Source organism: Panthera leo, assembly GCF_018350215.1.
Source record: "Panthera leo isolate Ple1 chromosome E1 unlocalized genomic scaffold, P.leo_Ple1_pat1.1 chrE1_random_Un_scaffold_50, whole genome shotgun sequence".
NCBI classification, from domain to species: domain Eukaryota; kingdom Metazoa; phylum Chordata; class Mammalia; order Carnivora; family Felidae; genus Panthera; species Panthera leo.
The window spans coordinates 35,009-62,332 of NW_024962227.1; the positions used below are offsets into that span (position 1 = coordinate 35,009).

General features: G+C 49.7%; 3 protein-coding genes and 2 long non-coding RNA genes across 19 annotated transcripts in view; 3 read left to right on the forward strand and 2 right to left on the reverse strand.

The window, feature by feature from the left end:
• The window catches only part of LOC122212774 (leucine-rich repeat-containing protein 37A2-like), a 158,731-nt gene that overhangs the window by 31,167 nt on the left and 100,240 nt on the right, over positions 1–27,324 (forward strand). The window lies entirely within an intron of this gene.
• Positions 1–27,324, reverse strand: part of LOC122212778 — a 152,277-nt gene that overhangs the window by 9,350 nt on the left and 115,603 nt on the right. The window lies entirely within an intron of this gene.
• Positions 1,116–23,542, forward strand: LOC122212772 (pleckstrin homology domain-containing family M member 1-like). 10 transcript variants are annotated; one of them, XM_042926727.1, is made up of 10 exons: positions 1,120–1,894; positions 4,253–4,465; positions 7,060–7,219; positions 7,620–7,708; positions 11,183–11,430; positions 13,165–13,791; positions 19,678–19,904; positions 20,834–20,992; positions 21,838–21,938; positions 23,202–23,542. In XM_042926727.1, exons 4-10 carry the CDS (start codon positions 7,661–7,663, stop codon positions 23,385–23,387), a joined length of 1,596 nt encoding a protein of 531 aa, XP_042782661.1. In that variant the 5' UTR covers positions 1,120–1,894; positions 4,253–4,465; positions 7,060–7,219; positions 7,620–7,660; the 3' UTR covers positions 23,388–23,542. The 10 variants fall into 10 exon arrangements, 7 of the variants coding, with proteins under 7 accessions (XP_042782666.1, XP_042782664.1, XP_042782661.1 ...); XR_006199291.1 differs by lacking the exon at positions 7,060–7,219 and having other exon boundaries at positions 1,116–1,894; positions 21,838–22,012; positions 23,202–23,285; XR_006199292.1 differs by lacking the exons at positions 7,060–7,219; positions 23,202–23,542 and adding an exon at positions 22,921–22,984 and having other exon boundaries at positions 1,116–1,894; positions 21,838–22,012.
• On the reverse strand, positions 3,371–5,460 carry LOC122212779. The gene is made up of 2 exons (XR_006199303.1): positions 5,035–5,460; positions 3,371–4,512 (listed from the first exon to the last, which is right to left on the reverse strand). It is a non-coding gene; the product is annotated as an uncharacterized LOC122212779 (long non-coding RNA).
• The window catches only part of LOC122212773 (RAD52 motif-containing protein 1-like), a 29,390-nt gene continuing 25,713 nt past the window's right edge, over positions 23,648–27,324 (forward strand). For 4 of the 6 annotated variants that reach the window (XM_042926735.1, XM_042926738.1, XM_042926734.1 and 1 more), the window contains exon 1: positions 26,034–26,397. In XM_042926735.1, the coding sequence (XP_042782669.1) occupies positions 26,062–26,397 (336 nt within the window). In that variant the 5' untranslated portion in view covers positions 26,034–26,061. Of the gene's footprint in view, positions 24,088–25,560; positions 25,862–26,033; positions 26,398–27,324 lie in introns of those variants that run through there. The other 2 variants (XM_042926740.1, XM_042926736.1) reach the window with 2 other exon arrangements.

Here is a 27,324-nt window from a genome sequence, read left to right on the forward strand (position 1 = left end):
TTCAAGGCCTCTTCTCTGGCACCATGGCACTTTGCACGTACCTTTATTATTGCTCAAATAACAGGGTAATGGGAGATTTTTTTTTTCCGGCCTCAGATTACCTGGTGGACTCGTGGCCCACGAATGGTGGAAATGTGCGCCAGAGTAAGATGGAGAGAGGAGGACAAGCCCGTAGACTTTGCAGAGGGGCCGAGAGGCCTGAGAAGTAAGAGAAGACCAGGAGACAGGGGCTCCTGAAAAGATAGATAAGAGATTACCATGCGGGGTTCCCACAGCTTTTGCAGACAGCGGCTGCGCAAAAATTCATTGGAAGAACTGAGGAATGTTGCTGGCTCCATCTGGGGGAGGGCATGCTTGTATCAAGACACTGATGCTCTTGATGTGCTATAATTATAACCAGAAACACTATCCTTTTGCCCAGGAAACTGGATTTCCCAGTAAATTCCTTACTTTCCAAGTTGTTTAACGCTAAGATAATGCTTTGCTTCTGTGTCCTTATTTATTTATCTTTAACGTTTATTTACTTTGGAGAGGGAGAGCACAAGCGAGGGAGGGGCAGAGAGAGAGAGAGAGAGAGAGAGAGAGAGAGAGAGAGAGAATCCCAAGCAGGCTCTGCACGGTCAGCGCAGAGCCCAATGCAGGGCTGGAACTCACAACTGTGAGATTGTGACCTGAGCCGAAGTCAGACACTTAACCGACCAAGCCACCCAGGCATCCCTCCGTGTCCTTATTTCTAACTTTCTGTTCAACTGTTAACCATACTAAATGTACTCAGATTCATCTAGTCTAAAATCGAGGAGAGGTGGTTCTCGCTCCTAGAGAGAGAATTATTGAAGAGGCAGCCCGCACACACTCAGGTGCCACATCTCCAACAGCTGGTTTTATAAATGGAAACAGGCACTGGGACCCCTTCTTCTCCCCTTCCCAGAAAGGCTGATGGAGAGCCTGGCCCAGATCAGTGGAGCTTTCTTCCAAGAACTGTCCCGTTCCCAGACCAGCCCTGTAGACACCCCCAAAGTCCCCCTGGACCTGCAGGTAGCAGTACCTCTCCACCCCAGTACTCACCCCACACTCAGGCCCTCAGATCCCACTTGACCTAAGCCTGCAGGTATGAAGTGTCCAAAGCACAAGACATCTGTCCCCACCCCCACCAACACACACTCTTGACCTTTTGTTCTGAGTCCATGTGAAAGAGAAATGTCAACTCTACCAAGTAAAGGAAACAAACAACTTCCTGGCTAGATGAGAATAACCAGAACCTTAAGCTTCATGCCTGGGGGCTGACGGGTACCTAAAGGTGCTCCCTTGGTGATAGGGGTGATCAAAACCTGTATGCTTTTCCTGAGAACCACCAGGCGGGAAGCACCAACTGCACTGATGCCCTCAGGGAGGCAAAACTAGGGTAGACGTTATTGTTCCGATTTTACAAGTGGGAACCTTCCGGGCAGGAGGCCAACAGACAGCCTCAACGGTAGATAGTGCTGTGCCCAGGCAAGGTCGTGAACCCAGAAGGCGGCCGGGATCTAGCGAGACGCAGACACTGCTGGGGGCGGGCAGTAGGACACGTTCCGCCCGACACTGGTGGGCTAGCCTGGTGGCCTCGCCTCTCCGTGCGCATCTCGGGTCGCAGAGTCCCCAGCCTCCCAGATCACTCACCTGCTCTGGGGCTGGGAACTTGGGCTTTCCTGAGCGCTGGCCCCGCCCCGAGGCTCCGCCGGCCCTGCGCTTGGCTCCGCGGTCCGGGGGCGGGGCCGGACGCCGAACCAACGTGATGGCGTCAGGCGCCGCGAGCGCCGTTTCCTGTTGTCCCTGGCCGGGAGGCCGCAGCGCCTGGTCTGAGGCTTAGGGGCTGCAGTGGCCAGGAGTGCCCCGCGCCCCCTCCCCGCTCCCTCTGGTGAGTTAGGGGTCAGAGGGCGAGGAGGGTGAGGAGGGGACGGCGGGGCCGAGACGAGAACGGGCGATGGGTCACCAGCCCTGTCTGTGATCGCAAACCCTTGGTTGCTTTGAAACTGTCCTGCTTCAGAGCCTTTTCCCTTCCCGGCCTGAGCCCCGCACCCTACCCCACTCGGACCCGAGCCTTCAGCCCAAACAGCCAGTGCTGACCGACCCGTCCCCTTCCTCTTCTCCACCCGTGACCCGAGCCCAGCCCTTACCCTCACCCCTTCACCACTGGTCTTGCGTAAGTGCAGCCACACTCGACCCCACGGTAGCCCACTTCCAACCCCTAGGACAGCCACTTCCCTCCGCCTCCCTCTAACGCATCTCCTTCTCACCCCTCAACCCCTTTGGCAATCCCAGTGCTCCACGCAAACCTCCTCGAGCCCCCCCTCCCCCTCCCCGTCTTTCTGGCTTACCCCCTTTCAGGCTCAGCTTTCTTATCCCAGCCACCCTGCTCAGCCCCCCAAGGTCTGCTCAGCCAAAACACCCACCTCCCCCCACTCATTTAATACCTACCACTACAGTAGATGCCCTATTGCGCTTACCGCCCTCTTCTTGATAACTCTGATCTCAGCCCTATCTCAAGTCTTGTATGTATCTTCTTGTCCTCACCCACTCAACCCCTAACTTCCAAGCCCACCGCATACTTTCTTTCCATCCCCAGCCAGCCTGAGGACACTTCATTCCTGAGTCTTTGCTAAACCACCCCCCAACTCTTGCTGCCCTAGTTCCCACCACCCCTACCCAATCTTGTTAGATTGACGTCTTCCTATCCCCATTTCAACTCTTCATCCCAGCTCTGTGCCCATTCTTCCCTTGATGTGGTCCCCATTTGATCTGAGAACCTAGTGCAGTCCCCTGCCAACCCCACCTGCTTTCTCAGAGCCAGGCACTTGCCGAACACCTCAGTTGAGGCAGGGCCTCAGATGGTAAGTAAGTGTGGAGGAGTAGAGATCCTTCTCCCGTGGGTCAAGTGCTTTTCCTGGATGTCAGGCCCCCTGTACCTGTCCTTAAGGATTGTATTCCTGGCATCCATATTACATTACTCGCGTTGGCTGCTGGAATGATAGGTATCATCCAAATACCTGGAAGGTGAGGGAGCTACTCATTCAGCTGGGGCAGTGGAAGCTTATCACTTCCTTTTGGGTGATGATCTGGAGAAACTCAAGCGGTTCCACTGTGTGGGGTTGGCTGTGGTCACAGAATCATGTCCATGTGTATTGCCCTGCCGCTCAGAAAGGACCCTCACCCAGTGCTCCTCCTGGCCAGAACTGGTTGTAGATTAGTCCCGCTACCGAATGTGCCAGAGGTGACGTTACATGTTGTGAAGAGTAGAGATGAGTGGATCCTGGGGACGCCGAGGCCTCCGTGGAGGCTGTTGAATTGCTTCCTCTTTTTGCAGGTGCTGGATCATTGAGTTTTGACCATTTTGATTACCCATGAACACAGAGAGTCAAGTTATCTCAGAGTAGCTAGACATTCTTGAGGCACCCAGGCTCCATGGTTAACATTTATAATCTCCTGGGATTTGGGGGTGCACATCCCCTCTAAGTTCTGGTGACCAAACTCCAAAGGATTGGCCATTTGACAGCCATTGTAAAGGACCCCAAAGAAGACCCCTTGTCTTTGCTTGCATTTATAGTCTCACGCCTTTGAGAATCGGATGTCCTTTTACCTTCAATATCCCCTTCCGTTAAGGTGTGATCTCTGAAGGGTTTCAGCCTGTTGGCAGCTTGGTGTAATGGAAGGAGTTCCGCAGTGACCCCACCACTGAGAAGTTGTATACCTCAACTTCTTACAGTCTGAAACGGTCTGAGCCTTTTTATTTTACTCATCTGTTCATTCAGCAAGTATTTTGTGAGCACCACTGTGTGCCGTGCACTGTTTGAAGCATTAGAAAGACAATGGTGAATGAGTCAGGCAAAGGTCCTGCTTTCATTCACTCAGAGTTTGGTCCTTGCCAGAATCTTAAGGGATCTGGGACAAGAATATGGGAGAGATGGGTGTTGTTGGATGGAAGGAGGGAGGGAGGAAAGAAAGATACCCAGTGTTCCTAGACCTCACATTTCTGGCCTCACCCACTAGCCTTTGGACTGGGAATCACGAGCTAGAAGTTGCTTGCCCTCCAGCTGATATTCAGTTGCTTTGTCGCCCTACCCACCCCCCCCCCACACCCATCCCACCCCCCACAGGGCTCTTGTCTAGAAATCCAACTTTCTTCAGGTAGAAGGAGGTGCTGTTTACTCAGCACTCACATGTCTGAAGTATCAGCTGTCTTTCTGAATCAGAAGATAACTTTGTCATTTGTTTCCAGCTGAAAACCCTGACTCATCACCTGGTACAGCAGCTGGAGGGCTTAAACACCGGCCTGTTGTCGTGCATAGCCAGGTGCAGGATCGGAGTCAGGCCGTAGAGACGAGGCTGTCGCGGATGGCGGGGAAGTCTCTAAGAAGAAGAGGTTGCTGTTTACTGATGAACGGAGTGTTTCGAAAGTGGTGAAGCCAGGTTATCCATTTCTTCTTCTAATGTAAGTCTCATCTGAGTCCTTCTCCTCTTTTCGTTCTTCCTTAGTCTCTGGAGGAAGTGAAATTGGATGTTTATAGAAGGCCAGGCAGTATCACGAAGAGAATCAACCCCAACGATTCCTTCCTGTGTGTTGGAACATTTGAGGAGGGACAGCTCGGAAACCTGGCTGCCATGGAAAGGACCTGTGGTCAGCTAGTTGGGGCCACAGATCTGATGGGCAAGATTGTTTCTTGTCAGTGTTAGGCCTTCTTTGATAAGGTGGAGCTTCTGAAGAGTCTGTGAATAATAAGTTTGCCTGAAACTCTTTGAACCAAGGACCTGGGACAGTATGAACTGACGAAAGGCACAGAGCTTGGAATGAGAAACTTCTGTCCCTCACCTGAGGCATGTTTCTACTGAGCCTCAGTTTTCTCTTCTGTGAATGAGGGATACTCATCCTTCTCTCACAGGATTGTTTTAAGAATTAAATGAGGATAGAGAATGAGATCCTGTGCCAGAGTGAACCAATACAGAGGGGCAGAGGTAGACGAAGGGTGACTTCAGAGTTTCCTAAAGGCACACGGCACTCACCTTTTCTGCTCCACTGTATCAGGGATGTTTGAACTCTCTACTTGCTCTCTTTATTCTGGGTCTCCTGAAGACCCACCCCTCTTTCGTTTGCTTCTTGGTGTCAGTGAAGACAGCTCTGAAGATAGAAAGTGAAACCAGTCCCATAGCATGGTAGATGGGGGTCTGGCTCACCCAAGGAGCCTGCTGGAGTGCTGACCTAGCAGTCAGGAGACCCAGAGCCCAGAGATCTCACATCGTAGATGGTCGTGGTCCTGCCTCTGAGCCATTTCCTGCCTTCCTGAGGCGTTCTAGAACCGACAGGCCTATGTAGGGAGCTTTGGCTTCCTGCAAGGAAAGATGTGCCCGGAACTTTGGCCTGACCCCCACGTCTCAGTTCTGTTTTGTGAATTGTCAAGTGGCAATTCTTCTAGGTTTCTCTGCACTGTTGTCCTTTTGTGACATTCCTGACACTGTTTTAGGTCACAGTTGTCTCTTGTCTGGCCCTGCTCTGACCTCAGTGTCAGTTTACTTTGTTTTTTCAGCAGACCCTGACTTGGCCAGAGCACCCACTTAATGATAAGCCTCCCTCCCTCCAGTGAATATTATATTCAGTGAATTAGTTGATGAGGCCTCAATGGTCTTCCTCTTCAGATTGCTGAGGCCCAAGCCTTGAGGCCGGCTGAGGGAAGGGCAGTTTTAGGGCTTGAGGCTCTGTCTAGAAGGGCAGGCCCCCGGAATTGCCAGAAGGGATTGGATGCCAGGGTCTCAAAGCCAGCGAGCCTGAACTTGGCCTGCAGGGCTGCGTAGGGTAGCCTTGAAGAAACCCAGCCTCTAGGATCAGGCACGGTTTCAGGACCGACTCTATAGTATGTCCCCTTCTCCCGGTGCCCTGGTGGCCAGAGCATGGAGCTGGTCTCCAGCGAAGGGTCCTGAGGATTCCAGTGGGTAGGAGCTTGGAAAGTGGTGGAGGGAGAGACAGTCTGATGGGCTGTGGCCAGGGGCTAGTGTTCCTCCTGTCAGTCTGTTGTGCGCTGACCAGAGCTGGTTTCGTGGGGGCCGTCCTCCACACACCTATCTGCCTTTGCGTGTCCTTACTTAGGAAGGTCGGCGCTGGGTCCTGTTCACCCTCTGCCGGATCCAGAGGCCAGGGCTTGAATCAGAGCGTCTTTCATCATTTAGGGCCACCCTGCCGTTCTCCATGCCTCACTGTTCGCCTGTAAACCTTTCCTGCCAGACTCAACCCTGATGCTCCCTTGCATCCCGCCACCTGGGCCCCCAGCTGGAGAGCCCTCCTCCCAAGACTTCCCTGCCCCCTCCCCAGCCACCCCTTAGCCCTAGCTCACACCCGCCTCTTCCAGAAGGGTGGATGTCATCCTGGCCGAAGGTGGTAGAGCCCGCCACTGATCAGCCCTGGGATCTTGGGAAGTTCCCTGACCTGGGTCAGCTTTGATTTATCTGGATAATAAAAGAGCTCGCCTAGGGTGGTTACAAGGAATGAATGAAGCAATGTGTGTAAACAGTACAAAATCCATTCATCATGCCTCCATTTGATAACTTCTTTGGGCCATAGGTTTTTGAGAACAGAGACAGCGATGACCTATTTTTTGGTGTCCCTCCATGCTCGGCAGCGTGGTCACTAGAGATCTGTTTAGATGGGAATGTGCCTGCCCAATCCTGGTCCGTCCAAGTGGCTGGGGCGGTCCAGGCGAGCCAACAGCCACCCCCCGAGGCTCAGGTTGAGGCCCCCCCCCCCCACCTAAGCCACCCCCGGGGGGGTGGGGGGGAAGCCAGTGCCCTGAGGGATTTACCTGTGTACTGACTTCAGGTAGTTGAGCGGACTCATTCAGACAGTGGCCTTTGCCTATAAGGCTTGGCCACATCCAACCGGGGTAATAGATACCATTTATCCTTAGTACCGTCAGGCACTGTGCTGGGCGTTTTCCACATTCATAACCTCCGTTTGAGACGTCTGCCGTGGTGCCCCACCTAGCATGCCTAAGTGGTTAGTGGCAAATCGAGATTCGAACCCGTGTTGTTTCCCTTTAGGCGTGTCCCTGTGCTGCTCCAGCTGGACCCTCGTGCCTGGAGGGGAAGCAGCTATGTAGCAAGAGGCCCTCCCTTTGGAAACTTCCTTCAGTTGTGCTTGTCCCTGCCGAGCTGGCAGACATCGGGCTGGCACAGGAGTCAGAGGCTCCGAATGTGAATTGTGAGCCCCTGCTTCCTGGTCCACGTGGGCTCTTGGCACCTCCAGCGGCAGCATCCCCCTCGCACCCTTAGTTCTGTATCCAAATCGGCCCCTCATTCCCTGCTTTTTTGTGCCAGCGTTTGGTGTGGCATACAGAGGCCTCTCCATGCCCTGATTAGGGTGGACCCACCCACGGCACATAGGATTCCCCACCTCCTGAGATTCGAGCCCTCACATTTCTTCTCTTCCCTTGTTTCCTTCCTTAAAATCCACTCTTGGCTTTTACTTTTGAATTCAGAGGCCTTTGCATTGCAGTTTGAGGAAGATGGGCTGACCCGCTGCCTGCTGGGGGGAGGGGGAGAATTGGCTGGGGGTGGTGAGCTGGAACCTGCTCATCTGGCCGCGCCGTCTGTCTCTGCAGGTGTCATGTGATTCTCCGAGGGAGCTGCAGTGTGAGCGGAAATGCTCTCGGTGGTGGAGAATGGACTGGACCCCCGGGCTGCCATCCCGGTAGGCAGTCGGAGAGGCTCAAGGGTGGGGAAGGGGGCACGGGACAGCCATGTCATTGGTCTTCCTCACTTTGAAATGAATGAGTACTGTCTGGAAAGCGAGGCTTCGGGCTGAGAAAGAGTTATAGCAGAAGCAGGCTCTGAGGAGACCCTGCCCTTTCTAGAACATCTTATTGGTGATAGAATGGGAATTGATAAAAAACAACGGATTTTAATAGGGGCTGCCTGAAGACCAAGGATTTCTCAAAGGAAGTCATACATATGGGGCGCCTGGGTGGCTCACACGGTTAAGCGTCATGATCGTAAGCGGCTCATGGTCTTGCAGTTTGTGAGGTCAAGCCCTGCATTGGGCTCTCTGCTGTCAGAGCAGAGCCTGCTTTGGATCCTCGGTCCGCTCTGTCTCTGCCCCCTCCCCCACAGGCACATACATGTATGCACATTCTCTCTCTCTCTCTCTCTCTCTCTCAAAAATAAGTAAACATTAAAAGAAGGGGCAGCTGGGTGGCTCAGTCGGTTGAGCATCCGACTTCGGCTCAGGTCATGATCTCACGGCTCATGGGCTGGAGGCCCGCATCGGGCTCTGTGCTGCCAGCTCAGTGCCTGGAGGCTGCTTCATATTCTGGGTCTCCCTCTCTCTCTCTGCCCTCTCCCTCCCATGCTGTCTCTCTCTGTCTCTCAAAAATAAATAAACATTAAAAAAAAGAAAAAAGAAAAGAGGGCATTAGGGTGGCCTGGGTGCCTCAGACGGTTGAGCGTCCATTTGGCTCAGGTCATGATCTCACGATTTGGGAGTTTGCTGCTGTCACTCCCTAGCCCACTTTGAATCCTCTGTCCTCCTCTCTCTTTGCCTCTCTCTCTCTCTCTCTCTCTCTCTCTCTCCAGTCAAATAAGCAAACAATAAAAGAAGTATATGACCCATAAGTCATATGAAAAGATGTCTAACATCAAAAGACTGCATACTGTATGACTTCATTTACACAAAATGTCCAGAATTGGCAAATCCATAAAGACAGAAAGTAGATTAGTAGTTGCTAGGGGTTGAGGGAGAGGGGACTAGAGAGGAGTGACTGCTCATGGGCACAGTGTTCCTTTTTGAGACAATGAAAATGTCCTAAAATTAGGTAGTGGCTGTAGTTTCACTATTCTGTGAACATACCAAAAATCACTGAACTGTATAGTTTAAATGAGTGAATTTTAGGCAATGTAAATTGTGTCTCATTAAAGCTGTTATAAAGAAAAAAAAAACAAAACAGGGGCTCCTGGGTGGCTCAGTTGATGGAGCGTCCGACTTCGGCTCAGGTCATGATCTCACGGTCCGTGAGTTCGAGCCCCGCGTCGGGCCCTGTGCTGACCGCTCAGAGCCTGGAGCCTGTTTCAGATTCTGTGTCTCCCTCTCTCTCTGACCCTCCCCCGTTCATGCTCTGTCTCTCTCTGTCTCAAAAATACATAAACATTAAAAAAAAAAAATTTTTTTTTTAAAAAAAAAAAGAACATTCGACTTTTCAAAGAACATTAACATGAACTGTTTGGGCTAAGATAAAAATAAAACAGTAAAATATTTATCCATAATCCTATCAGCTAACAGTTCAAACCAGGTTTTCTGTATTCCCTCCCAATCCTTTTCCAAAACACATAGGTAATTTTGACATGCTTATACTATGACAGAACTGTCTTTATCTTTCCAAAGGATTTTACATATATGTATTTTATAATTGATTTATGTAACAGACCTTAACGGAATACTTACATGTGTCAGGAACCAAGCCAAGTGTTGAGGATGCAAGAATGAAAAAAAAAAGCAAGTCCTGCCCTCAGAGTAATCCCCCCGCCCCCCAACTCCTGTGCTGTAGGTCAGGAAGTATTCGTTCCGTTTAACAGATGAGGAAATTAAGCTCAGTGAGGTTAAGTGAAATGTCTGTAGTGACCCAGCTGTTGACCAACAGAGCTGAGACTAACATCTGCCTCTGACTGCCAGGTCAAGGATCTTTCCTTTTTTCTTTCTTTCTTTTTAAAGTTTATTTATTTATTTTAGGGGCGCCTGGGTGGCTCAGTCAGTTAAGCGTCCTATTTCAGCTCAGGTCATGATCTCACGGCTCGTGGGTTTGAGCCCTGCATCAGGCTCTGTGCTGACAGCTCAGAGCCTGGAGCCTGCTTCGGATTCTGTGTCTTCCTCTCTCTCTGCCCCTCCCCCCTCCTCATACTTTGTCTCTCTCTCTCTCTCTCTCTCTCTCTCTCAAAAATAAACATTAAAAAGATATTTTTAAATAAATAACGTTTATTTTATTTATTTTGAAAGGGAGAGTGAGCATGAGCAGAGGAGGGGCAGAGAGAGGGCGAGAGAGAGAGAGAGAGAGAGAGAGAGAGAGAGAGAGAATCTCAAGCAGGCTCCACACTGTCAGCACAGAGCCAGATACGGAGCTCAAACTCAAAAACCGTGAGATCATGACCTGAGCTGAAATCAAGAGTCAGATGCTTAACTGACTGAGCCGCCCAGGTGCCCCTAGGATCTTTTTTTTTTTTTTTGAATTTTTTTTTTCAACGTTTTTTATTTATTTTTGGGACAGAGAGAGACAGAGCATGAACAGGGGAGGGGCAGAGAGAGAGGGAGACACAGAATCGGAAACAGGCTCCAGGCTCCGAGGCATCAGCCCAGAGCCCGACGCGGGGCTCGAACTCACAGACCGCGAGATCGTGACCTGGCTGAAGTCGGATGCTTAACCGACTGCGCCACCCAGGCGCCCCCCTACGATCTTTCTTAATGTGGACCATGCTCCTGTTTTCTTGGTGTTTTTATGGTTCTAAAGTGGCACTTGTTGCCTCTTCATGGAATCGTAGACCCCTAAACAAGGTGGAAAGCTTCACCCCTGCCCTAGATGGATCACCCAGGCTCCCACACCTGTAACTATGATGGAGCCGGTATTTAAACACAAGATTTCTATGGCTATCAAATCACTGAAGTTCGGTTTAAAAAGCAAAACAAAAGAAAAATATACAAATATCTTTGCAAAAAAATAACTATCTCTGGGTGGTATAAGTACGTAATTTTCCTTTTCTCCTCTATGCTTTGTCTCTGTTTTCTTTCTTTTTTTAAAATTTTTTCCAACGTTTATTTATTTTTGAGAGAAAGAGAGAGCGTGCGTGCGTGTGCAAGTGGGGGAGGGGCAGAGAGAGAGGGAGGCACAGAATCCAAAGCAGGCTCCAGGCTCTGAGCTGGCAGCACAGAGCCCGACGTGGGGCTCGAACCCATGAACCGTGAGATCACGACCTGAGCCGAAGTCGGACGCTCAACCGACTGAGCCACCCAGGCGCCCATCTTTGTTTTCTATGATTAGCTTGGGCTAGTTTTGCTGTATACACACCCACAGGTAGACGTGAGCACGTGTGTGGGTGTGCGTGTATTTGGTGATAAGCACTTACCTTCCAGGGGTCACCGCAGGATCTTCTAAAGGCCTGTATTATGTCTGACACCGACTAGGTCATCAAGAAGAAGCTAGTGGGATCTGTGAAGGCGTTGCAGAAGCAGTACGTGTCCTCGGACACAGTGGTCACTAGCGAAGACGGAGATGCCAACACCATGTGCAGTGCCCTGGAGGCCGTATTTATCCACGGCCTGCATGCCAAGCACATCCGAGCCGAGGCCGGAGGGAAAAGGAAGAAGAGCGCCCACCAGAAGCCTCTGCCTCAGCCTGTCTTCTGGCCCCTCCTGAAAGCTGTCACCCACAAGTGAGATCAGCAGGGGAGGCTTTGCTTTGGGGAGGAGCTTCAGTGTGGGTGACCCTGGGCTCTCCCTCTACAGCTATATGGGAAAGCAGCAGAGATGCTCTGTGTTCTAGAATGGAGATGGGTGAGATAGGGGTTATTGTTAGACCAAGCCTCAAGAGCCCCTCAGCGCACAGGCAATGGCCTGGGGCTGCTCAGGCCCCTGGCTGGTCGCCTTTAGCAGGAGCCGCCTTTTTGCCACACCGTGGCAAAGTTAGGTAGTTGGAACAGAGAATGTGTGGCCTGCAAAGCCTAAAATCTTTACTAAGTGGCCCTTAACAGAAGAGGTTTGCTGACCCTGCCTTGGAATGTTTGAACATCTCTATGCTAAGTATTATATCCTAACAGGCTATGGCATTTTTTAAAGACGTGGAATCCAGATCATCTGAATATCCACCCTGGGACGTTTGCCTCTGCGGCCCTGGCCCTAACTGCCTGGGCTTTGGAGCAAGCAGCTGCTGGCACGTTGCCTCTAAGGGCTATTAAATGCCACCTTCAGCCTGAAGGTGCCTTGTCAGTCTGTATCTTCCTTTTCATGCTGACTGCCACCGCCCTATCTCAGGTTCTTACCTCACTCCTAGGTGGCAGTGGCTTTCTGATTGTCCCCCTTATCTCATTGTGTCTGTCCTTAGGTCAGGCAGCTGGTCAACATTTATTGAGCTTAAGCTAACCCGAGCTCATTCCCTGAGCCCTGTGGAGCACGCACTCCTATGGGCGAGACGTGCTCAGGGCACTGTGATGGTCAGAGGAAGGGCATTTACATCAGACCAAGGGTTCGGGAACTGAGTTGGGTACATGATCTTATCCCGAGCAGCCCACCCAGAAGTCTGCGCGACTGCGGTCAAGTCATTTCCCGGTGTAAAAACTCTCAGGCTCCCCAGTGCTAGCCTGGAGTCCCATTCACTTCGTTGGGGCCCCGGAATCTGTATCCTGACCAGGTTCCCAGGTGATTCTGACGCACAGCCAGGTGTGGGGACCCTTGCCCCACCTTGCCTCACTGGTTGGATGCTCAAGACCCTGCATCACCTGACTTTGCAACCCAATCAGCCACTCCTCCTCCTCCCCGTGCTGTAACGGGAGTGCTCACCACTCCTGTTACACAGCTGCCGCTTCCCTACCCTTGGTGCCTTTTCTCTGTCAGTCCTTGGTGCCTGAGGTTCCCCTTCCATCTTTGCGGCTTGAAATCCCTCAAGGCCCAGCTCAATGCCTTGCCTGTGCCTAATCCCTATGCCTAATCCCGCAATGCCTTGCCTAAGGCATTGTCCTTACTGCAACCTGGAAGTGATTGCCTTCCCCCCACCCCAGCTCTACTGACAACAGGGTTCACTTCCGTGTGCCCTTGAAAGGTAGTAACCTGGACTGAGGGCAGGACCATGTCTGTATCCTGTATCTTCACAGCTCCAAAGACCTGGCACTTAGGGGCTCATCACATGTATGCCGGATGAGCAGGTGATGTCAAGGGCGCCTGGGGAGTTGAAACTAAAATGGCAATTATCCTGCATGACAGTAACCTTGAAAAAGTGGGGAGTTGTAGCTAAATATTTCTCAATTCCCTGTAGAACACTGCTATCTGAGATATTTTCCCAAGCCTGTATATACTTGCAGTCGTTATTACTGGCTCCTGCTCACCAGTGGATAAAATGATCCTCTGTGATCTGAACTCACTTCTTGAAACAAGCCTGTCCTCTCCACCCCCAGGCACATCGTCTCGGAATTGGAGCACCTGATCTTTGTCAGCACGGACGTGGGCCGCTGCCGGGCCTGGCTGAGGCTGGCCCTCAATGACGGCCTGATGGAGTGCTACCTGAAGCTGCTCCTCCAGGAGCCCGCCCGCCTGTGCGAGTACTATCAGCCCACAGCCCTGCTTCGAGACGCCGAGGAGGGCGAGTTCCTCCTCAGCTTCCTGCAGGGACTGACGTCCTTATCCTTCGAGCTCTCCTACAAGTCCGCCATCTTAAACGAGTGGACGCTCACCCCGCTGGCTCTCTCTGGGCTTTGCCCGCTCTCTGAGCTCGACCCCCTCACCACCTCTGGGACAGAACTACAGCGGAAAGAGTCTCTGGATTCAATTTCCCATTCCTCAGGCTCGGAGGACATCGAAGTCCAGCACTCAGGCCATAAGATCCGACGGAACCGGAAGCTCACGGCCTCCTCCCTCAGCCTGGACACCGCCGGTTCATCCCAGCTGTCTTGCAGCCTAAACTCTGATAGCTGCCTACTCCAAGAGAATGGCTCCAAGAGTCCAGACCGTTCCGAGGAGCCCATGTCCTACGACTCCGACCTGGGGACAGCAAATGCCGATGATTCAGACCCGTCTCTGCAAGAGTGAGTGTCCTTCCCCCACTCCTCTCCTCCCCCTGCCTTCCTTCCTTCTCCTCTTCCTCTTTCTCTCCCTCCCTATAGCATGTGATTGCCTGTCACTGAGCATTGACCTCTCTAAGGGCATAAAGGAAAAGGGGATCGTGGCTCTTCCTCAGGGACTGGAGTTGCCGGGACTTGTAACTGGAGGCAACATGGGGCAGCGAGGAGAATGGATTCAGGGAGGGCTCAGAGCTGAATCAGGCTCCAGCTCTGCCCCTGGCTGATCTTCGACCAGTTACCTAATTTCTCTGAGGCTTCGTGTAAAATATTATTGCCTCTAGGGCGGAAACCAACGGTTCGGAGTTAGATATACAACTTCCAAAAGACGCAGTGAAGCCCAGCGCGTCTGGGTGCTCCGCTGCGACCTCCCAGAAGGCCTCTGAAGGACACAGACCCTGAATGAGGCCTGGAGGAGGTGGTGCACAAAAGGGGCCAAGCGAGTGAGTGGAGGAAGAGCACAGGGAGCAATGAACTTGACTAGAGAAGGGACGCTGGGCAGAGCTGTCTCTTTAAAAGAACTTTTTTCTATTTGAGTATTGTTGACACACGGTGTTATATTAGTCTCAGGTGTACAAGGTAGTGAGTCACCATCTCTCTATGTTGTACCATGCTCACCCCAGCAGAGCCTTCTTCGTTCAGGCCCTTTTTAAACACTCATTTTTTAATAGATTTATTTTTATGGTAAGAAAAAAAAGTCTACCTACAGTGAAACGTCTTCTCCACCTTTGTAACCATAATTATTAATTCCTTACATCTTTCTTTTTCTTTTCTTTAAAGTTTATTTATTTATTTTTGAGAGAGAGAATGAGCAGGGGAGGGGCAGTGAGAAAGGGGGACAGAGGATCTGAAGCAGATTCTGTGCTGACAGCAGAGAGCCCAACGTGGGGCTCGAACTCACGAACCGTGAGATCATGAGCTAGGCTGAAGTCAGACATTTAACTGACCGAGCCACCCAGGCACCCCCTTTACATGTCTTTTTCTGATGTTTCTAAATGCATCTAACAGATATGAATAGATCTGTTAATAACTGTTAATATCTGTTAATAGATCTGTAATAGACTTTTAAATGTCTTTTATATTTCTTATCTCTGCCCCATCCCCACAAAGCTATTATAAATATACTGTTTGATACCTTGTCTTAGAAGAGATCAGAATTTTTGTTTTGGAGCTTCATATCAGTTTCTTAATTTTTTCCCCCCTATGGCATGTGTTTCCATTGTATGAATGTACCTTAGTTTATTTGACCAGCCCTGTATTTACTGGACACTGGAGTTCACTCTTTCTATAAATAACCGTGTGTATGTGATCTTTGAATTCTATGCAACTATCTCTGTTCAGTAAAGTCCCAGAAACAGAATTGCTGAGGCAAAGGATAAATGAATCTACAATTTTCATAGATAATCGCCTGTTTACACTCTGTCAGGAATGTACCTGTGCCCCCTCGGCCTTGTAGGCAGAAGGTATTATCAAACTTTTGGATATTTGCTCATCTAATAGGTAGAACATGATAAACTTTTTTTTCAAGTTTATTTACTTGTTTTGAGAGAGAGAGAGAGAGACAGCAAGCGAGCATGAGTGGGGGAAGGGCAGAGAGAGAGGCGGGGGGAGAGAGAGAGAATCCCAAGCAGGCCCCTCGCTGTCAGTGCAGAGCGTGATACAGAGCTTGATCCCAGGAACTGTGAGATCATGACCCAAGCCAAAATCAAGAGTCGGGCTGGTACGGAGTGAGCTTAGAAGACATCTGTGAGGAAACAAGGCCATTAGGGCAGCCATCTTGCCCAAGCAGCAGCCTGTGGGTGGAGGAACCTAGGCCTTTGCTCTCAGGAACATACACCTGCTTTCAGGGGAAAGATACGCATGCACACACCCACCACACACACACACATGCACACGGTGACAGAAATAGCCCCATTCTGTGTTTTCATGGCATTGATAGTTTTTTTTTTCCAATGTTTATTTATTTTTGAGAGAGAGAGAGAGAGAGACAGAGTATGAGCGGCAGAGGGGGAGAGAGAGAGGGAGACACAGAACCCAAAGCAGGCTCCAGGCTCCAAGCTGTCAGCACAGAGCCCGATGCTGGGCCTGAACCCATGAACCACGAGATCATGACCTGAGCGGAAGTTGGATGCTTAACCGACTGAGCCAGCCCAGGTGCCCCATCCAGTTCTTCACCAAGCTTCCCACCACCTTAGATTTAATATCCATTGATGATTCTTGCCCAAACTAATCTATGATGGCTGCAGAGTGATGATTTTCCAACCTCATGACCACCTCCACGTTTATCACTCACCATCTTATTGTCAGGAAGAGCTCCAACCCCATCCCCGTTATGTATCTGTTTGTCTATTTATTACTATTAAGGACTCAGGGATTCCTATCTCTTTCACTAGATTATAATCTGTCCCTATCCTTATTTTTTTCAAAGACGCTCTAGGCCCAAGGTGGGGTGCTAACTCATGACCCTGAAACCAAGAGTCGCTCGCTCCACCAACTGAGCCGGCCAAGCTCCCCTGTCACTATCTTTATTTGTGTTGATGGCCAAACTGTCCCAGACTACCTTAGAAACCATTCTGTATTAATTCTGTAGCTACGATACCAAAAGCGTAAGCAACAAAAGAAAAGATAGAGAAAACAGTCTTCATCATCATTGAATTCTTTTGTTTCTAAGAATACCATCAAGAAAGTGAAAGGCAACCCACAGAATGCGAGAAAATATTTGCAAGCCATGTATCTGATAAAGAATTTTTTATTTTTTATTTTTTTTAATTTATTGTTTTTAATTTTATTTTTTATTTGTTAAGAGTTACATCCAAATTAGTTAGCATCTAGTGCAACAATGATTTCAGGAGTAGATTCCTTAGTGCCCCTTACCCATTTAGCCCATCCCCCCTCCCACACCCCCTCCAGTAACCCTCTGTTTGCTCTCTATATTTATGAGTCTCTTCTGTTTTGTCCCCCTCCCTGTTTTTATATTATTTTTGTTTCCCTTCCCTTATGTTCATCTGTTTTGTCTCTTAAAGTCCTCATATGAGTGAAGTCATATGATGTTTGTCTTTTTCTGACTAATTTCACTTAGCTTAATACCCTCCAGTTCCATCCACATAGTTGCAAATGGCAAGATTTCATTCTTTTTGCTTGCCGAGTAATACTTCATTGTATATATATATATACAGTCATCCATCATCCATCGATGGGCATTTGGGCTCTTTTCATACTTCAGCTATTGTTGATAGTGCTGCTATAAACATGGGGGTGCATGTGTCCCTTCAAAACAGCACACCTGTATCCCGTGGATAAATGCCTAGTAGTGCAATTGCTGGGTTGTAGGGTAGTTCTATTTTTAGTTTTTTGAGGAACCCCCATCCTGTTTTCCAGAGTGGCTGCACCAGCTTGCATTCCCATCTGATAAAGAATTTTTACAACTCAATAAAGAAGGACAAATAACCCAACTAGAAAATGGGCAAAAGATCTGAATACTGAATTTCCCCAAAGATATGCAAATGGCCAAAGAGCACATAGAAAGATGCTCAGCGTCATTAGCCACCAGGAAAATGCAGATCCAAACCATCATGTGTACGACTTGGCACCCATTAGGAGAGCTTTGATCAGAAAGACAGTTAATAGCAAGTGTTAGTGGGGGGGGGGGTGCTGGTGGGCTCAGTTGGTATAGAGCATGGTGACTCTCAACATCAGGGTCATGGGCAGAACCTACTTAAAAAAAAAGAGTAAATTGAATTAAAAAAACAAACAAGCGTTGGGGCACCTGGGTGACTCAGTCAGTTGAGCCTCTTGATATCAGCTCAGGTCATGATCTCACAGTCTGTGGGCTCAAGCCCCGCATTGGGCTCTGCGTTGACAGTGAGGAGCCTGCTTGGGATTCTCCCTCTCTCCCTCTCTCTCTGCCCCTCCCTAGCTTTTGTGCACCCTCTCTCTCTCTCTCTCTCTCAAAATAACTAAATAAACTTTATAATTTTTTTTTTTTTAAAGTAACCAGTGTTGGTAAGGATGTGGAAAAGCCGATGGCAATGTAAAATGGTACAGCCACTTTGAAGTCAGGCAGTTGCTCCAAAGTTGAAACTTGAAGTTACTCTATGGCTCAGCAGTTCCATTCCTTGGCGTATATGCCCGAAGGAATGAAAACATTTGTCCACACAAACACTTGTGTGTGAATGTTCACAGCACCGTCATTCATAATAGCCCCAAAGTAGCCCAAAAGTCTATAAAACGATCAATAGAGAGACAAAAGAAGGATTCATCACAAGGAATGAGATCCCAGTGGCTGCCACAACATGAATAAATCTTGAAAACATTGTTAAGCGAAAGAAGCCGGGCTCAAAGGCCACCTATGGTGTGACTATTTGTGTGCAGTGTCCAGGTTAGGTAAATCTAGAGAAATGGAAAGTAGGCTTGTGGTGGGCAGGGGTTGGAGGAGGGGTGGATTAGTGACAGCTAATGGGTATGGGGTTTCCTGTTGGGTTGATGAAAATGTTTTAAAATTGACCGCGATCATAGTCGCACGGCTCTGCAAACACACTATTGAGCTGCACGCTTTAAATTAAGTGATTGTGTGGTATGTGAATTATGTACTGTGAATTTTATCTCAATAAAGCTGTTACCAAGAAAGTGTTCCAGATTTGGCCAGCGGGTGCCCCTCTGAGCTGGCTCTCATGTCCATTTGACGTGCCCCAATCCATATTTTGAGCACTTTCTTACTTTCTAGCACAAGATAATTCAGACTTATTTTATACCCTTTCCTAACTCCAGCCTAGGAATCAACCTTTGTCCCAGAAGTCTTGCTTCCTATTTGGGGGGGAATGCAAAACCAAGATTTAGGCATTTATCATTTCGTTTAATCATCATGACAACCCTAGTAAGTGGGTACTGGCATATCTTCCTTTTACAAATGAGGCCCGGAGAGGTAAAGTATATTGCCCAAGGTCACACTGCAGCCCAACCTTTGAAAGCAGGCGATGTGAATCCAGAGTCCCCGCCCCTTGCACCTCCCCCTACACACACACACACACACACACACACACACACACACAGAGTGTGAAAGTGAAGTTTATTTCTTCAACAAGGTCACTTTTACTTGAGTGACACCAGTTTTTTTTTTTTAATTTTTTTTTTTAACGTTTATTTATTTTTGAGACAGAGAGAGACAGATCACGAATGGGGGAGGGTCAGAGAGAGAGGGAGACACAGAATCTGAAACAGGCTCCAGGCTCTGAGCAGTCAGCACAGAGCCCGACGCGGGGCTCGAACTCACATACCGAGAGATCGTGACCTGAGCCGAAGTCGGACGCTTAACGGACTGAGCCACCCAGGCGCCCCAAGTGACACCAGTTCTGAGTGGAAACAAAGGTGTAGAGCTTATAAGACAGCCTCTCAGGAATTGCACAAGGCAGGGTATACCCTTGGGAAAAGTCACATATCATGCGTCTGGGAGCGTGGGGTTGAGGGCAGATCAACACCCAGTAGCCTGGCCCTTCCTACGAGAGCACATGTTCAAACCCACACACGCAAGTACCAGTAAAGTCCAGTGCTCATCAATCTCCTTTGCCAGCCTCACTCCCCACCCCTGTACCCAAATGCTGCCCATAGCCAGGTGTCCTTTACAAGAGTGAGAATGGCTAAAAGAGGAGAAAACCTATAGGTGAAAGGAGATCAGCCTCGGTTTTTCACTGTTGACGCTGGGCAATGGCTACATGGAGATTCATGATATTATTCTCTCTTATTTTGTAAGTGTTTGAAAGTTTCTGTAGTAAAAGAAAGTATAAAATGGTGAGAGGAAAGAGAAATAGCCAGGCGGGGAGCCGTGAGTGAGCCGGGACATTTGGCTGCTCTCTCCAGATTCCTCAGGTGCTCAGAGGAGACCAGCAGCACGTCTGGGAGATCCTCGGGACCACAGGCCCTCAGCTGCACCTTCTCCCCTCCGAAGATGATGAGGATGCTACTCATGTCCTTGGTCAGCTGCCTCGTTGCCATAAATGAGGCCAAGCTCATCAGTCGCTGTGACTTGGCCAGAGTGCTGCACAAGGAGGATCTGGATGGGTTTGAGGGCTACTCCCTGAGTGACTGTGAGTGCCGCTTTCTCACACTCCCGCCCCCCCATTCCTCTTCTGCTCCTGGTCACCTCCTATGTGGCCATCTTTCCATCATTCATCTTTCGAAGCCAAGTTCAAAAAGCAGCCCTCCCCGAGAAGCCCCTCCCAACATTCTATATTCCTTCCACTGAATATTATTAACTGAGCACTTACTATGTACCGGGAACTATTTTAGGGGCTGGGGACAGAGACATCAACAAAGCCCCTTCCTTCACAGTGTTCGCATTCTAGGGGGAGAGGCGAGCCCCAAACAAACACACAAACATATGAAGCACTTCCTGGTGGTGATAAATGTTATGCAGCAGAATAAAGCCAGGGCAGTGAGAGGTAACCTTGTCCTTGAAGGGGAAGTCAAGGAATACCTCTCTGAGGAGGTGACATTGAGCAGCACTGAATGAGGCAAAGGACCGGGTCACCCAAATGTCTGGGGAAGAGCATTCCAGGCAGAGGGAGCAGGCAGTGCAAAGGCTTCGTCCTCCTCCCTGGTGGGGCTAGCTTCCTTTTGCCCAGATTTTGCACACACCTGTCTTGTGCCGTCCTTCTCGTTTTATCTTGTCTTGTGGTCCTTTAAGGGGTGCGTCTTCGTTCTTGCTGAAGGCACCAGCTGCCTTTGCCCCAGCTGAATGTCCCTCACTGGGCTTTGCACGGGTCATGGCACACAGTAGGCGATCATCAAGTGCAGGAGATGCGGATGGACAGCGGGATGATGAGCGGTTGTACTGAGGGGCAGGTGGATGGACCGAAGGGCGAGGAGAGAAGCTAATGGGTGTTTCCGGCCAGCTCGCCCCGTCTAGCCTCTTAGGCCTTGTTCCTTTCTTCTGCTTCCCCGTCTCCCTTTCTCCTCCGTGTCCTTTGTCCCTCAGTTCAGAGCCCTCTAAAAACCTTCTTCTCCCTGTTCTAAGGGCTGTGCCTGGCTTTTGTGGAGAGCAACTTCAACCTATCAAAGGTAAATGAAAATGCAGACGGCAGCTTCGACTATGGCGTCTTCCAGATCAACAGCCACTATTGGTGCAATGATCACAAGAGTCACTCGGAAAACATTTGCCACGAGGACTGCAAAGGTCTGGCCGGGGTCTCAGGGTGGGAGAGGGGAGAGGATGAGTGGGGTCTACTCACAGGACTTCTCGTCCCACTCCAAGCCTGGGAATGCACCCAGGAATGCCTTTGCTGAGCAGAGGATTTCACTAGTGGCTACGATGCCCCTCCGGTTAGGAGATTCTCCGGGGTGCAGGCTCCAGAAAGGCTCTGCACACCCAGTAACAGAGGACAGCAGCGGCCAACATTTAGCGAGAGTGTGTTGTATGCTGAGCACTTCACATGCCAGCTTCTCATGCGGCGGAAACTATTATGATCCCCGCTTTACAGACGAGCAAACTGAGGCTCATAGAACCAGTGCTGAATGCCAGACTGGTGGCCCTGAAGGCTCAGCTCTAACCATCAAGTCCTGACTTTGGTCAATGGCCTGATTGATTCGAGGCCAAGGGCAAACTCCCCACCTCAGAGCCACTCGTGGAGGCTCCACAGGTCCATGACTTTGCCCCTTACTCCCTCTTTCGTACTCTGATCAACATCCCTGCACTCTTCACCTGAAGAGCCTCTCTCATTAGGCAAGGTTTACCTCGGCCTCTGTGCTGCCTGTTTTGACATTTCCTTTCCCTAGAAACCCTCAAACGTGGTGCGAACCAGCATGTACCCTAGCTAGGATGTGTGGTAGTAAACATACATTTACTCCTGCCCCTCCTGCCCCCACCCCTAGCCACCCTTGACCTCTAGCAGCCATTGTAGGGATATCTCCATGGGCCTCTGGGAGGGAGCCCTTGCCTAATCTGGAAGGACTCAGCCCCCGGGGGGCGGGGAGAGCCGGTGTCTGCCTCAGTCTCTGGGACTGTCCTCTGTGTTCTCACAGGTATTCTCTGTCTCCCCTTCAGAACTGCTGAGCCCCGATCTTCTCTCAACCATCAACTGTGTGAAAAAGATTGTGTCTGGAGCAGGGGGAATGAAGAACTGGTGAGGAGGTCACTGTGGGACTAAGTCAGCAGGCAGAGCCCCAAGAAGGATGTAGTGACAGGAGGGGACAGGAGGCAAGGACTCCACCCCTTCTAACCATCTAGAAAAATGTGGGAGAGCGGCGGGCTTGGAACTGGGACTTACAAGACTTGGGATCTGGGTCTTTCTCTGATGTTGTATTAAAACTGTTTTGGACACAGTAGCAAAGGAACTTGAGTTAGCTGAGGGAGATGGCTTCGGAGGGGACAAGGTGTCTCACCGAGCTTACCCAAGGGGTCTCTTCTCTGGAAGAGAACGGAGGCGGAGCTGGGAACTGTCAGTGTGGCTTTCCTGACAAGTTTCTGCCTCCTCGTGCATTTCCTTCACTACTTTCTTTGTAGAGCAGTATATTCTGCTCCCCATTCCAGAGGACAGACTGTGGCTGCCCCCAAGTTAACGGGCTAATGTTCTGAGCAGTCACGGAGACTGGCTAGTCTCAGCCCCAGAGTCCAAGGGGCTGGGATAGAGAATCTGATTGGCTCAGCTTGGACCCATCATCCCCGAGCGGTTCAATGAGCTGTAGGTGTGGGACCAGTTAAGCAGCACCATCATGCTGGCCACGGGTGGGGGGTGGGGCTGGCCCTCTCCATAATTCGCAGCAACATTTTCTATAAAAGGTGCGTAGCTCCTCAGCTGAGCAAATACCCCCAAAGCTGTCAGCTTCCCAGTGGTAGACAGTGCAATGGTTGCTTCACTTTTCTGAGCTTCAAATTGGAGATAGATAGATAGATACATAGATAGATAGACAGATAAGTTGCTCTACAGGTGTCTGTGAGGAAGGAGGGGGTTAAGTGCCTTGTCTACTCTAAGAACACCATGCGGGAGAGACGCTGACGGCTACTAGGGATGACCCTCTCTGGAGGGAGAGTCGATAGTTGCCCCTGAGATTGACGGATTGGTTATTTATTTATTTATGTATGTATTTATCTTTCTGTTTGTTTAGTGACTCTCAGCCTTGTAAAATGGTGCACTCCCCCTTCGGGGCCAGAGGAGGATTTGAAAACGTGGGAGCATGCTGAACGGGGGGAGGAGCCAAACACCACAGATAAGAGAAATTTAAAGGAAGGCTCAGAGGGGCCACGGGGGGACAGACCAGAGAGCGAGCAGTGAAGGGGGTTCTGTGCATTGCCGTGCTGTGCCGTGCGTTCACTAAGTGCTGGGTCATGGATGTGGAGAAGGAGCTACTAAGTAGGAAGCAAGAACCCAGCCTTCTTCTCTCCACAGGGTGGCATGGAGGTTGCACTGTGCGGGCCGGCCACTCTCCTACTGGATGACGGGGTGTCACAAGGAATGAGACAGGCGTGGAGTCATTCCAGCGTTCCTCTTCTCGCCTGGGGATTCTTCATGTCTTCTTCCTCTTGCCTCCACTTCACGTTATTTTCTTTCCTTCCCATGTTCAAAAAGGACTGACCGGAGCCCCAGGAATAAATGGTTTTCTAGGGCTTTCTCCTTGCACCCATCCAGGCCCAGGCCCCTGGTTCCTGACTGTCATTCGCGAACCAAGAGAGGACCACAGTGAAGAAGTTGTTATATTTGGGGAATTATTACAGCATTCCTTGTGCAAAGAATGTGTTGATTTCTTCATTTTTCATTCCAGATATCTTCGAGTACCTAGTATGGCAGGAGGGTGGTGGGCACTAGAAGAAGGAAGGTAAATCATAACTATTGTTCTTGAGGTGTTCACCATCTGCCTGGAGAAGCAGCGACATACACGAACACTGGCTACAGCGAATGAGTGGATACATACAACGAATACACGGTGCTGACGTGGAGTTGAACCTGCAAAATGACAACGCAAAGACAGAAAAGGGGCAGTTGGAGGAATGTTCTACCTGTGGCTACAATCGGAACTGCCTGAATAAACTGTCCCACCTGGGCCACTGCTGTCCCTACTTCTGAGCCTTAACTGCTTCAGCTCTGAAGTGAGAGGTTTGACATTTGAGTGGTTCCCAGAGTTTTGGATTTCACAGACCAGTAAAGCACGAAAAAAGTTAAGGCCATGTTAACATGTCCAACTTTTTATTTTAATGCCCTAGAAAGAGTATGAATCACAACAACTATCCTCTATCAGCATCTCCTCATAAAACAGTTTTCAGCATGAAAAATGAAGGTCAGTGTGCCCGGGTGGCTCGGTTGGTTGACCGTCGGTCTTCGGCTCAGGTCATGATCTTGCGGTTTGTGGGTCTGAGCGCCGGCGAGGGGCTCTGTGCCGACAGCTCAGAGCCTGGAGGCCGCTTCGGAGTCCGTGTCTCCCGCTCTCTCTCTGCCCCTCCCCCATTCGCACATGCATGCTCTCTCTCAAAAATGAATAATATTAAAATAATTTTTTAAATGAGGGTCAGATTTATAGGATAATGGAATGGATTTCGTTTTATGAAAATATTTTTTTTAACCCTGCTTATATTACCTTTTCTTGCTTTGGCAAGGACTGGTGAAACGTTCACCACAGACCAGCAGCAGTCTGAAGGCCACTGCTTAGAAACCTCAGGAGACTTGTTTTGTAAGTCCCCTTCTGGCTCAGACATTCTAGGATTAAAATAAGGATCATTAGGACCTACTTTCCCTCTCAGTGTGTTAGTCCTCAAAATAGCTATTTGGATGCCGAGAGCGGCCCTTCTGCACAAGCACCATGAGCTCCAATGTTGGTGCCCTACCTGGCCTCACTCTTTGGTTTTTTCTTTTTTTTTTTTTTTTTTTAAATTTTTTTTTCAACGTTTTTTATTTATTTTTGGGACAGAGAGAGACAGAGCATGAACGGGGGAGGGGCAGTGAGAGAGGGAGACACAGAATCGGAAACAGGCTCCAGGCTCCGAGCCATCAGCCCAGAGCCCGACGCGGGGCTCGAACTCACGGACCGCGAGATTGTGACCTGGCTGAAGTCGGACGCTCAACCGACTGCGCCACCCAGGCGCCCCCTCTCTTTGGTTTTTTCAAATTTATCTCTCCTTCTTACCCTGCTTGCCAAACTCCCACATCATCTCACCCCAACAAGCACACACGTACACCAATTCATCAAAATCACGTAGGGAAATCAGGGAATGCTTTTTAAGGATTTCATTAATGGCTTAATGAGTTATAGTTTGATTTGTATATTTAACATTCATGAAAACATTCTTAAGCCAAAGGATTGCATCTTTAGTGGTCATTGCCCACACAACGTAGAGAAATCCAAATTTTTAAGTTCAGTAGGTAACTTACTAACTGCTAGTAGTCTAAATCTTCTCCCGGAGTGAAGAGGAAGAAGGCTGCCATAAAATTGTCCACACCCAGGGATCCTGTAAGCTCACCCTTTAGACCCTACTGTAAAAATACACTTGACTAACGGTGCCTGGGTGGCTCAGTCGGTTAAGCGTCCGACTTCAGCCCAGGTCGTGATCTCACAGTTTGTGAGTTTGAGCCCTGCTTGGGGCTCTGTGCTGACAGTCTGGAGCCTGCTTCGGATTCTGTGTGTGTGTGTGTGTGTGTGTGTGTGTGTCTGATTCTCCGCTGCTTGCACTCTGTCTCTCAAAAATAAATAAATATTAAAAAAAAATTTTTTTTAAATACACTTGACTAGAAGCACTAAATTCTACGACATTGAGACAATGGAGCTGCGGGAGGGGAAGTAGAGGCAGAGACCCGCCCCAGAGCGGGAGGGGCGAAGGAGAGGTCCGGGGGACAGCCCCCGCCCCACCCCGCGGCGAGCTGGCCCCGCCCCTCGTACCAGCCCCTTTTTAAAACGCGCGGGCGCGCCTTGCGCAGGCGCCGTGCCACTCAAACCTTAGTCGCGCCTGCTCCTTGGTGGTAGGATGGCGGAATTGGTCTCTTTTACGGTTCCCACCGAGAGTGACAAAACCTTGCTGGTGTGGGAGCTGAGTTCTGGACCCACGGCCGAGGCCTTGCATGTGAGCCGGGCCAGGAGGGAGGGAGGGAGGGAGACACCCCCACCTCCCCGTGACTGGGAGTCTGAGTCTGGCCTTGAGCACCTCGCGCGCCTTGTAGTCTCCGCCGAGAGGAATCTTAGTTCTAGAGGGGAGCTTTGCAGTCTCAGCCCCGACAGATTTTTGAGAGGTAACTCTCAACAGCCGGCACATGTTGCCTTCTAATGCTTCTCGAATCCCGGGATTTCAAAGGGAAATCTTTTCAACGAAACGAGAAGTGCTTTGGGTTGCGTGTGCAGGAGGGCTTAGGGAATAGAAGGCAGTTTTGTTTCCTGGGCGTGAAATTTCATGCACTTACTTGGCGTGGGACCACCCCACAGCATTCTCTGTTCGCAGTATTCTCCCAGTTTGGCCTTCTGTATTCGGTCCGAGTCTTCCCGAACGCTGCAGTGGCCCGTCCTGGTTTCTACGCCATCATCAAGTTTTACTCAGCAAGGGATGCTCACAGAGCCCAAAAGGCATGCGACCAGAAGCAGCTTTTTCAGAATTCTCCAGTGAAGGTGGGTCCAAGTAGGAAATTCCTAACACCACTGGGACGAAGTGTTGAATTCAGCAATAATAGACCAGCGTTGGTATACCACTGTGGTTTACAGAATGCTTTTAGATGCATTGCTACACTGATCCTCCGGTTTCCCTGGGTTTTTTGGTTGTTTTGTTATGTTTGTTTTGTTTTCAGATGAAGAAACTCGAACTCAGGATAGTTAAGTGACTTACTTAAGGTTCATGACAGTAACTGGAAGGGAGAGGTCAAGCCCAAACTTACTGATGTTCAACCCTGTGTCATTTTTTGGTGCCCCTTAATTTAACAAAGCTTCACAAGAAGTCTTGTTTCTGTTTACTATTATGGGGATTAAAAAAAATTTTAATAACGTTTTTATTCAGTTTTGAGAAACAGGGCATGAGCAGGGAAGGGGAAGAGAAAGAGGGAGACACAGAATCAGAAGCAGACTTCTAGGCTTTGAGCTGTCAGCTCAGAACCCGATGTGGGGCTCGAACTCATGAATCCTGAGATCATGACCTGAGCTGAAGTTGGACGCTTAACCGACTGAGCCACCCAGGCCCCCCTCTATTATGTGGATATAAAATGACAAACTCTTTCATCAGTTGTATTATAAAGGATGCTTCATCGTCATTATCGTCGTCATCACTCTCAAGCTGCCTATTCAGAACTCCCTTCAACTCCCGGGAAAATGGTTAAAACATTCTTTAATACACCACAGAAACTTTATTCCATACCAACATGCTGTCCATTTTGCTTTCCCAGAGCCCCAGAATTATATTTCATTATGTGCCTCAATTCAATCACCATGTCCTTATCAAGGGCCATGTCAATTCCTTTGAATAAGTTGAGTGAGGCTTAGATTGCCAAACCTTTCACTTTATAATTGTATGTTTTCATCAGCTTTGTCTAACTGGCTTCTTAATCT